The sequence below is a fragment of the Cervus elaphus genome, chromosome 14 (assembly GCF_910594005.1).
Source record: "Cervus elaphus chromosome 14, mCerEla1.1, whole genome shotgun sequence".
NCBI classification, from domain to species: Eukaryota; Metazoa; Chordata; class Mammalia; order Artiodactyla; family Cervidae; genus Cervus; species Cervus elaphus.
This window is the reverse complement of record NC_057828.1, coordinates 70,136,184-70,148,501: the sequence shown is the minus strand read 5'-3', so window position 1 is coordinate 70,148,501 and position 12,318 is coordinate 70,136,184. Positions and strand designations below refer to the sequence as shown.

The following is a 12,318-nucleotide window of genomic DNA, read 5'->3' as shown; positions in this document are numbered from 1 at the left end:
TTCATCAACATATGCTATTGCCAAGTGATGTCATGGGTTAACATGATGGTATTTTAAGTTCTGCTTCTAGGACCATGTTAAGCTATAACATATATGGTATGTCTCAACCAAAATAGATTGCTTCAGTTCTTATATTCCATGACCTTCTTATTATTTAAGAGTGAATAGCTACTTGAAAAGTAAAAACAAAAACGAAGCTTTGCCTTGTTTTCTCCTTGCAGGTCACGTCCGTAAAGCAACAGCTAGAAAAAAAATTGGAAGAGTTTAAGCAAAATTTCAGCAGAACCGAACAGGCCTTACAGTCAAGTCAGACCAAGGAAAGCGAGCTGAGGAGAAACAGTGAGGTGAGGAGCAGAGACCATTTATTCGCTTCTGTGCATGAGGAAGTGCCAGGGTTAGAGAATTTCTGCACCATTTTCCAGCAGTGTTTTTCTTTTCTTTTTTATTTGCCGGAAGTATTACAAAGTGTTTTGTATATAGTCTATGACATAGAACGTAAGTGGTTTTTTCACTTTCTATTCTGATGTAACTTAATAATATGCATCTACCAATTATAGGAAAACATGACTTGTAGTAAGACCATTTGGTACTACTGTTTATTATTTTAAGATATATTTAAACCACCTGTGAGGTGGAAGGATGGAAGAAAGCAAGGGATTTTCTTTTCTTCTCTTTTTTTTCTTTTTAATTTTAAAATGTATTTAATTTTTGCTGCACTGGGTCTTCACTGCACAGGCTTTCTCTAGTTATGGTGGCTTTTCCTGTTATGGAGCAGGGGCTCTAGGGCACTCGGCCTCAGTGGTTGCAGCACACAGGCTCACACAGTTGCCTCATGGCATGTGGGATATTTCTGGACTAGGGATCGAACCGGTGTCCCCTGCAGTGCAGGCAGACTCTTAACCACTGGACCACCAAGGAAGTCCCGCAAGGGATTTTCTAAGTGAAAAGTAACAAAGTTGGTGATAGAAGGTATGATTTAAGTCCTCTTTCCAAGGGTTGGCTTTTGAATCAAGTATCAAAAACCTTGTGCAAAGTGATAGACTTAAATAAAATTTTTTTGAAAGAGAAAGGGTTTCTAGATTTAACATTGTTACAAAAGCATCAAGCAATAAAAATTGTATTACTCTGGCTTCAGCAATCACACACACACCTTCATGTTAAACATGTGCAGGCATGGGTGATGGTGTCTTCGTAGAGTCATGGTCATGATACACAATGGTGGATGAGGTTTCCCAGTGACGAGGATACAAGGATTAGCTTGATATTGCTTCTACTAATAGATTTTATCTGTACTTACTTTAATTTGGTTCTCTCTGAATTTCTTTAGTTGCTTGGAGTTTATTTTAAAGGACTTAATTAAAATCCACCTAGGGATAGTTAATAGGCTGAAACAATTTGAATAGAGCCATAAGACAGCATCATAATTTTATGAAGAAGCATAACAGAACAGTAGACGTCTCTTCTCCATCAAATATCATAGGGAAGACTATTTTTCATTAGTTTTTAAAATATTTTTATAAAATATTAAATATTAAATCTTTTACGTATCTAAAATTACTTGTTAGATTGTATAGATTTTTTTCTTTTTAAGTTCTCTGTAAGGAACAGTGATTTATCCAGGTGAGACAAGTCTAAATGTATTTATCCTCTCAGCTTCAAAAAGTGTATTGGTTCTAGAATCAGAACATCTGTCAGTGGCAAAGAAGGGGTTGTTAAAGCAGCTATAGCCTCAGAGGGGTAATATTGCTGGAGAGAGGCGGCCATAGCCCCAGCCGCCTGAGTGGAGGAAAGCTTCATATCAGATGATGGTTTCATCAGCAAACGTTTTTAAATGGAAGCGTTTGTTTCAGCAAAACAAATGTTTGCCTTTTGGCCAGTGGGGACCAACCAACAGATGCTTCTGCTAACATTTCCACAGGCAGACTGGCACCGAGCTCTTCCCTCTCTGAGCTTCCCTTTCAGCCAGGAACTCTCCTGCGACTCCACTGGCTGCCTGGTGGAAACATTTTGTAAAAGCGATCGTCTGGTTAAATGGGTCCAAACACTTTTCAAACGGTTTGCCTGGCCAAACGCTTTGCATAGTGAGCTGGACATTTCTTGCAGGTGTTTCTGAAGACTCATGCATCCCTGCAGGGTCTGGTTTGTCAGCCGAGGAGCTGTCCACCATGAACTCGAGCTGTGCTGAGTTCAATGCCAGTCATGTTGTGCTCAATATTTCATAAATTTCTGTGTCCAATGAGGGCAGTCATGGAGGTGTCTAGCACGGGGCCAGGGAATTCATTTAGAAATAGTCTTCAATGCATGTTTGTGTGTATGTGTCTTCTTTTGAGAATAATATCAAAAATTCAAAGGGCTTAGCTGGCTCTCACATTTTGAATTGGGATTGGAATCAGAAAAACAATCTACCCAGTTAGACGGGTGGTATAACTTTGTGGTAAAATGGTGGCTTTAGATGCCCTGAGATCTGAACCTGTTGTGTGGCCTCGGGACCATGACTTACCCTTTGAGTCTGACTTGCCTTATCTTCATATGAGGACTAATAAAACCCTTCCCTTTTCAGAAGGGTTTAAATTAAGTATTGTTTGCCAAGTGCTTAGACCTGTGCCTAATCCATAAGGGCCCTTTGGTCTTGATAACTGTTAGAACTTTTTGGTGTGACCACTGTTTGCTGTCACTCATAGGCACAGAAAGTGATGAGCAAAGGACACGGCATTTGAGATTTTTCACATTTAAAATTATAGCCTATTCTAGTCTATCACTCTGGGTGTCTTTCTGTATCTAATTATAAGTAAGTGCAAGCAAGTTTAGTGCGCTTATAGGTTTTGGATGCTGAAATTGTGTGACAGTTGTACTGAAATGTTCCTTGTCCATGTTTAGCAAACTAATATGCCGCTCACAATGAGAAATTATCAGTAGTGGAAACGTGATTTAATGGCCCAATCAAGGGTAAAGTTAACATTTAGTATCAAAGTGAATGGAGGGTTTAGCTAGGCTGCTCATCCAACATCTAGTGCCAGCCCCATAGTGCTGGGGTTAGACGATCATAAACCATCATTTGACAGCCAAGATGAGGGAACACTTGCTTGGGGACCTTCCTGCGCGTGGGGACCTGTATGACACGGGGTCCTCTAAGGGACCTGGTCTGGCAGGCAAGAATGATGAGGTGGAAGGGGAGAAACACATCCTTTGCATCCATCCCTGGTTCACCATATAGACTTCACGCCAGCAGGGGACGTATTAAGCTTCATTCATGGGTGCGATCACGAGATGCCACACAGTAACTGAAATGTGTTTTGTCTGGCCCTAGGAAATGACACTTCCCTTGCTGCTTCTAAAACCAGAGTTGCTCTGGGTGGAATTGCTTGCTAAGCTCTAATGCTGGCTTGTGGTTTTAGGGATTTTTGCTGTGTGTTTCCAGGCCAGTACCCAATTTTTCGAATCATGTTTGGTGGCGAGAGATGCCTGGGAGACTGTTATCCTTGTATGCTTAACTCATTGTTGGTAATGAGCTACCCAATCAAGTCTTAAGTGGCTGTAAGCTGTGCAGAAAACTAATTGCTGATGGATGGCAGCCTACAGCTTCATTTTCAGATATTCATTTTCTAAATTCTGGCCTTTTAAAATTCTTGGGTTGGCTATAGCCATAGCATGATAAGCCTGCAGGGTCCTGGGGTTGGCTGAATGTTTCTTCATTTGAAACAAATATTTACGGAGCTAATGCCAGAATAAAGGCATGTTAATCTTTCCACTGGGCTTAGTGTTCACTTAAATGTCTCCAGTTATGGACATGATGGATAGACGAACAGACACATAAACATCAGTTGTCCCCCTCCCTCCTGGGGTCCCTCCTTCCTCTTCTTTTCACCTTCCCTCCTCCTGCTGGGATGCACCCAGCTTTGCATGTAGTCTTGTCAGTTTTCTTGTTACACCTCTAGATGTAGATGCCCTTTGATTCAATGATTTTTTTAGAGCAAAAAATACAAGTTGCAAAATGCAACTTAGATGGTTACATTCTAGTTACTCTCCTATGTTGAGCTTATTTAGCTGATCTGAACATTGAACACACAGAATCTAGCTGCTGTTGAATTTTAGGAAGAAACACTACTACTGATGCCCCATTGCCTGCCTTAGAGTGAGTAAAGGTATTTTTCCTTTCACATCTGTGATCTCATTTGAGTGGTGATTATTCTGAGTCTGAAGAGCAAACAAGCGATTACACATTCTCTAGCTGAATGATGCTCGTTTAAGTCAATCACATCCTTGCACCTTAGTGATCATTCATCCTGTGCAGAATTTCATAATGACTGGTATGAACGTCAGTCTTGACATGAGTCGGTGTGGGCCTTTAGTTCTGGTGGATCTCTTAATTTGATGGAGTCTTACTCAGTTGAGCGCATGGAAAGGAGGGAGGATCAAGACAAAGGAGACAGAAATACAATGACAACGGGCTCTTAAATTTTGATGATGAAATGAACATATATACACGAACACAGCAGCCGCCAGCAAGTTTTCAAGTACTTTGTACCAGCCAGACTCTCCCTCTTCTTGAATTTGGCTTTGCTACATCAGTACCCATCTGCTGGTAGTAACCAGACTGATAATTGAAGGCAGGCTTCCAGCACCACGTTGCCAGGGCCATCTGTTTTCTAACGGTGCAGTAGGGTTTTGGAGGATGGGTCTTAACTGTTTCTTTAAGAATTCAAAAATTTCCTTTACTTCTCAGAGGAATATTTTTTTAAGTGTGTTTGTGTGCTTTTAAAGTTAGGCTTATGAGTTTCCCCTCCCCACACCACTCCAAGGATGGGGTTGCTTAGTTCCGTCAGTTTGTAATGATACATGCCAATTCCCAGTGATCCAGAAGGTGCCGTATAATATAGGTTGAAATAATTAACAACTGTAATATCATTGAAGGTTGAACAGCAGGTTGAGGAATATGGATAGAGGAGTTATAATATTGATTATGCAAGTCACATGGTTAACAAGAAGCGTTTTTATTTGGCAGACAAATATTGCTTTGTTTTAAGACTAAGAAAAATAGATCTCCCTAGAAAATAGAATGAGGCTGTGTGTGTGTCTCTGCTATTCTATGGCACATCAATGCACGGCTCTTCATTTAGTCAGGTACCCACCAAAGGACCTGTCTTCACTGGGAAGCCTTAGATTCCTCCACCGAGAACTGATCCTTCCATGCTCCAGCCATCTCATTTCTCATAGCACACTTCACCTCTCTTAAGCATATAACACATCCTGCCATGTATTAAGTGATAGCCCCCTCAGGCAGGTACCTGTCCTGAGGGCAGAGACTCTGTCTTAATTTGTAACTGCACCTTTCATAATGCCCATTCCAACATCTTGTACATTGCAGATTTTAATAAACATTTCTTAAAGGTAATTTTACTCATAAAGACATTCCCACAGAACAGTGAAACTTAAGATGGTTTTACAACAAAACATCAAAAATCGTCACAAGAATTTTTTTGGTTCGTTAGCACCTCGGAACTTAGCAAAGATATTTTTGATTATTTAGGCGTGATGGAAACTTGGAGCGATTGTGCCTCTAGGGAGCTTGTAAAAAGGGTTTTTCTTATGAGCAAATGCTTCAAAAAGTAAACTTCTTGAAGGAAAAAGATTATCATCAATTCTTAGGTTTCGTGCTTCTGACTTCTATTTATGATATCATTTTATTGAAATAAAACTATCTAACTTCATTGCTTGAAGGGCAAGTGAGATGCACACATGGTCCCATGAGACAGAAGTCCCACCGAGGCAGAAGGGCTGAGTTGTTTGAGCATCTGCCAGGACAGTAAGATAACTAACTAAACCTGTCTTGTAGGAAATGAAGAGGGAAAACAGCTTCCTCAAGAGTCAGTCTGAGCAGAGGGCCCGAGAAGTCTGCCACCTGGAGGAAGAACTGAAGAAGGCCAAGCAGTGTTTGAGTCAGAGCCAGAATTTTGCAGAAGAAATGAAGGGTGAGTGGCATTTTAGAGTTCTTTCTCTAGGCTAATGTTCCCTCGAGGGAGGGTGGATGTCATTAGAAACTTCTTTGAATTTTTCCATATCTTCTCCCAGAGAGATTTCAGCAGCTGATGTGGAAAAAAAGTTTTTGCTTTTCCACTTTTTAGTTTCCAGAATGATAGTTGGACTTTTTTTTTATTGGAACACACTGAGTCCCCAAATGCCTGGTTTTCAGTACTTTGAAACCAGAAGGGTAAATATTTTCCACACAAAAGTAAATTGTTGGTGCTGTCTCTCCCCAGCGTGCTATTTTGTGTCTCAAGTGGGTTTGCTAGTTATATCCAGACGGCTCATCTTCTCACCCATTACCATTTCCCTTATAATGGAAAATTCTATATTAAATGCATGTTTTCCCAGCCCTTAGTGACCATTGTTTTTGGATGGCTTACTTGACTGAATGATTTTATTTCTTTACTTTCTATATAGCCACAGGATGATGCTATGTACACCAGATTATTCCACTGTTTGTTTCACATTTATTTGTATGTGGAATGTGTCTTTATTTAGATTTATTTTCTCCCCTGGGGTGTTTGCACGTCTTGGATTTCTTTTAACCTGAGCACTTCTGACTCTTTTCTTTTTTAAATTCTAATATCCCCATACAGCTTTCAATTTTCCACGGCAGGAGGTAGAAATATCAATCTTCAGATTTTTTGAAAGAAAACTATAGGAAAAGAAAGAGTTAGGGATTTTTTTCAGCGTTGCTTGGGGCTCTCACAAGCAAATAGCCTCTATGGCGCTGTCCGCAGCAGCCATCCACTCTCAGTAGGTAGACGGAGATGAGCGGGCTAAAAAGAGGAATTGCTGCCCAGCTGGTATAACACCTGAGTTTATAATACATGCTACCTTTCTCATCGACTACTGAGATTCTTAACTTTTATTGTTTCTCGGTGTTCTTGGGAAGGCTTCCCATTGTTGAATGAAAGCAATGTGATTATTCTCAACTGGGAGAGGCCTGTGGGCAGAGGGGAGTTTTTAAGCAGAGAACAGGCAGTGATGGAGTCTCTGACAGCTTCCTGATGGTTCTCATCTTCACAGGCACCACCCTGACTGAGGGGCAGGGGTGTGGGGCCATTGCTCCTCACTGATATTCCTGTGTATGCCTCGAGGGTTGCTGATATATAGAACCATATATACTTTGGAAAAAAAAAATATATTTTTTAATCTAAGTATAGTTGGTTTACAAAGTTGTGTTAGTTTTGGTTGTACAGCAGAGTGATTCAGTTATACATACATACACATATATATACACACATAGCTGTTTTTAAGTTATTGTCCTTTATAGGTTATTACAGAATACTTCAATATAATTCCCTGTAGCAACACATACTCTGTCCTTAAGCCTGATCCTATGCATTTTTGACTAAAATGGCGAAGAAGTGACTCACCTTTCTGAGATATCGGGGATATTGCACAGTGATGTGGGATGTTTCCATCCTGGTGCTGCTCCTCTCGAACTTTTCTCTCCTTGAATAGCTATTTCCAGAGGGCAAAAATATGCATATACATAAGCGTATACAAGGTAAAAGAATAAAAGAAAGTTTCAAGTGCTTAGGAGAATAACCCCTTGGTGTTTTATACAATAGCACTTTGTTATGCTGCTTATAAAGAAGATAAACACATGTATTACCATCCTGAAAAGGACCATTTTCTCATTATATGAGCTTAGATAATTGTCAGGTGGTTTACTTTCAAGGAGGTATGCAAGCAGTAATGCCAGTTTTTACATGACTTAAGCTGTTTTTGTTTTTTTTTTTTTTAGAGTTTAGAATTCTTGTAGAATAAATATTTATTAAAGCCGTGACAACTTAAAAATATATTTTTTCCTGTTTTAATAGCTAAGAATACCTCTCAGGAAACCATGTTAAGAGATCTTCAAGAAAAGATAAATCAGCAAGAGAATTCCTTGACTTTAGAGAAACTGAAGCTTGCCTTGGCTGACCTGGAAAAGCAGCGAGATTGTTCTCAAGACCTTTTGAAGAAAAGGGAACATCACATTGAACAACTGAACGAAAAGTTAAGCAAAACAGAAAGAGAATCCGAAGCATTGTTGAACGCTTTGGAATTAAAGAAGAAAGAATATGAAGAACTGAAAGAAGAGAAAACTCTGTTTTCTCGCTGGAAAAGTGAAAACGAACAACTTTTAAATCAGATGGAATCAGAAAAGGAGAGCTTGCAGAGTAAAGTTAATCACTTGGAAACTTGTCTTAAGACACAACAGATAAAAAGTCATGAATATAATGAGAGGGTAAGAACCCTGGAGATGGAAAGAGAAAATCTAAACGTGGAGATCAGGAACCTTCAAAATGTGATCGACAGCAAGACCGCGGAGGCAGAGACGCAGAAACGAGCTTATGGAGAACTGCAACAGAAAGCTGAGTTCTCAGATCAGAAACATGAGAAGGAGATAGAAAATATGTGTTTGAAAATCTCTCACCTCACTGGGCAAGTGGAAGACCTAGAACATAAGCTTCAGTTACTGTCAAGTGAAATCATGGACAAAGACCAGCGTTACCAAGACTTGCATGCTGAATCTGAGAGCCTCAGGGATCTGCTAAAATCTAGAGATTCCTCTGTGGTGATAAGTGAGCCTCATCAGAGAAGTTGTTTGGCTTTTGAACAGCAGTCTGCACTGAACAGTTCCTTCACAAATATAATTGGAGAGCAAGAAAGTGTGCCTTCAGAAAGGAGCGGATGCCGTGTAGCCACAGACCAAAGTCCTAAAAGTTCATCCGTGTTGCAAAATAGAGTCGTTTCTCTCGAATTTTCCTTAGAGTCGCAAAAGCAGATGAACTCAGATCTGCAGAAGCAGTGTGAAGAGTTGGTGCAGATCAAAGGAGAAATTGAAGAAAACCTCATGAAAGCAGAACAGATGCATCAAAGTTTTGTGGCTGAAACAAGTCAACGCATTAGTAAGTTACAAGAAGACACTTCTGTTCATCAGAATGTTGTTGCTGAAACTTTAGCTGCCCTGGAGAGCAAGGAAAGAGAGTTGCAACTTTTGAATGAAAAATTAGAAAAGGAGCAGGCAGAGATTGGAGAGTTAAAAAAGAACAACCATTTACTGCAGGAATCTCTAAAGGAGCTACAGTTCTTGTCTGAATCCCTGAGCTTGGAGAAAAAGGAACTGAATTCCATTATTTCTCTAAATAAAAAGGACATTGAAGGGTTGACCCAAGAGAATGGGACTCTCAAGGAAATTAATGCCACCTTAACTCAAGAGAAGATGAACTTGCTCCAAAAAACCGAGAGTGTTTCAAACTGTATAGATGAAAGAGACAAAAGCATTTCAGAGTTAACTAATCAGTACAAACAAGAAAGACTTACTTTACTACAAAGATGTGAAGAAACAGGAAATGCATTTCAGGATCTTAGTGAAAAATATAAAGCGGTTCAGGAAAAGAACTCTAAATTAGAATGCTTGCTGAGTGAGTGCACAGGTGTTTGTGAAGACAGAAAATATGAATTAGGACAGCTAAAGGAAACATTTGCAAGAGAACACCAAGCATTTGTATCGCAGTTAGCATTAGCTGAAGAAAGAAACCAGAATTTAATTCTGGAGTTGGAGACAGTGCAGCAAGCCCTGCAGTCTGAGATTACAGATATCCAAAACAGTTCCAAGAGGGAGGCCGATGGTTTAAAGCAAGAAATCATGAGTTTAAAGGAAGAACAAAATAAGATGCAACAGGAAGTTAATGCCTTATTACAAGAGAATGAGCACCTGATGGAATTAATGAAGACGAAACATGAGTATCAATGTCTAGAATTGGAACCAATTCAGGACTCTGAGAAAGAAGGAGAGAGGGAGATAAATACATGTCACGTTCAACTTCCGATGGATCTTGATGTAAAAGATACTTCTCTAGACACTTATAATGCACAACTGGCGCAAGTAGAAACTAAAGTCAGAAACATGGGATTAAAACTTCAGCAAAGTGAAAAGGAAGAGTGTCTCCAGCACGAATTACAGACTAGGGAATTAGAAACTGAAGATTTGCAACAAGATGCTCGGTCACAAGATATCAGTGGCCTTGGAGACTCTGAAATAGATCCAGAAGAAAAGTATATTTCAGTGCTTCATGAGTTGTCGACAAGTCAGCAGGACAATGCCCACCTGCAGTGCTCTCTACAGACAGCCATGAACAAGCTGAATGAGTTAGAGAAAATGTGTGAAGCCCTGCAGGTTGAAAAGTCTGAACTCATATGTGAGCTGAATGACTCAAGATCAGAATGTATCACAGCAACTAGTAAAATGGCAGAAGAGGTAGGGAAACTAGTAAATGAAGTTAAAACATTAAATGACGAAAATGGACTTCTCCAAGGCGAGTTAGTGGAAGAAACGCCAGAAGGTGAATTTGGTGAACAACAAGATGAGCAGACGTCTACCAACTTAAATCCTTTGGATGACAATAATTTCTATGAGCATTTGACCTTGTCAAACAAAGAGGTTCAAATGCACTTTGCTGAATTACAGGAGAAATTTTCATCTTTACAGAGTGAACACAAAATTTTACATGATCAGCACTGTCTGATGAGCTCTAAGATGTCAGAGCTGCAGTCCTACGTTGACACATTAAAGGCTGAAAATTCCGTCCTGTCCATGGGTCTGAGAAGCTCTCAAGGCGACTTGGTGAAGGAGGTGGTGCCAGGACGCGGGGAGGAGCATTTACTGTCCTTGTCCTTCTCTTGTGTGACTGACAGCCCTGCTGACGCGGGTTTGGGAGAGTCCTCTTTCTACAAAGATCTTCTAGAGCACACAACAGAAACGTCCCTCTTGAATAATTTAGAAGGGACTGTTTCGGCAAACCAGTCCACTGTGGAGGAAGTCTCTTGCAGTAGTCTGGAGGAGGAGAAGGAGGAAAATCTGACCGAGAAGGAAATCCCCTCTGCCCCCCTGAGGAGCCCGCGAGAACCTGAGACCCTCTGTCAGACGTACCTCCAGTCCCTCAAGCAGCTGGAAGAGAAAATTCAAAGTCAAGGGATTACGAAAAACAAGGAAATCCAAGAGCTCAAGGAGTTACTGAGTTCTTCGAGGGAGGAGCTCGCCTACCTCAGGAAGCAGTGTTTGTCGGAAAATGAACGGTGGCAGCAGAAGCTGACCGACGTGACAGCCGAGATGGAGTCCAAGCTGGCGGCTGAGAAGGAACACACCGGGCGTCTGACACTTGAGCTCGAGGTGGCGCGGCTCCAGCTGCAGGGTCTGGACTTGAGCTCCCGGTCTCTGCTTGGCGCCGACATAGAAGATGTAAGTACACGGGACTGACATGCTCTTTCTCTAATCGCGTGCCTAAGGCACGCAGTGTTTGTTGAGATTGACATTAAATCCAAATTAAAATATTTTTAGGGTTTAAGGAAATAAGAGAAAAATATACCACAGTTTTGAAAAAATAAGCCAGAACTTGGGGCGTAGTTTCTATCCTGATTATCTTTAAACACTCTTTACAGAGGTTTTTTTAAAGTCTCCTAGAGAAAATCATGTTATAGAGTCACAGACTATCTTCTTGAGGATGTCTGTGTTTTCACTTTGTGAGTTAATAAAGCATATTGAATCTCAAACTGAACCTTAGGAATGGTAAGGTGATTGGTATTTTTACCTCTCTTACCCTTTTCAGACTGTTTTTAATGTTACAGAGTTATAGTCATGAAACTAAATATTGGTGTTTTTTATGTAATTCTGAATACTTTTCTAATACTTTGCTTGGGTACAAATCTATGATTTGATATCAGTTATTCTAAGAGACACTTTTTTCTTAATTGAATAAAAAGTTGTTTAGTTACTTACACCTTTGTCTTTTCTAGTCTACCAGCTAAACTACTAATGGTGTACAGTCAGTGAGTCTCACTTAATTCCCTCCCTGTACCTCTGTAAGGTGGTAGAAGGCAGGTGGAGAGGTGATAGCAATTGTGGTCAAAGTAGCAGATCCCCACTTTACAGATAAGAGAAGGGTAGGTTCAAACATGTGATTTATCCAAGAATATAAAGTGATATAATATAAGCCGCTTATATTAAGTGATTAAGTCCTTGACCTGGGGATTTGGTCATGAAGCCTTACTGCCTTCTCTTATCGAAGAGTGTCGTAAATGCTGAAGATGGAAGCTGACCGTTTTATTTGGAACTTGTTAGCCTCTTATTTGATAATCCCAAAGAAAATTTCAAATTTGGCTACTTAGAATATTCCTAACAAAAAAATTTTGAAATATAACTACATCACAATTTAGATGATCACATAATTGAGCTGAAGGGTTTGTCTTCTTGATAAATACCCAGGACCCTGCACATGGAGAGCACTTGCTGAGTGTTTG

The 12,318-nt window shown here is 40.2% G+C and overlaps 1 protein-coding gene across 1 annotated transcript in view; it reads left to right on the top strand.

Annotated features, from left to right (window-relative positions):
- CENPF (centromere protein F) overlaps positions 1-12,318 on the top strand; it is a 62,097-nt gene that overhangs the window by 24,749 nt on the left and 25,030 nt on the right. The window contains exons 10-12 of the mRNA XM_043923436.1: positions 222-344; positions 5,834-5,969; positions 7,854-11,260. Of these exons, the coding sequence (XP_043779371.1) occupies positions 222-344; positions 5,834-5,969; positions 7,854-11,260 (3,666 nt within the window). The remainder of the gene's footprint in view (positions 1-221; positions 345-5,833; positions 5,970-7,853; positions 11,261-12,318) is intronic.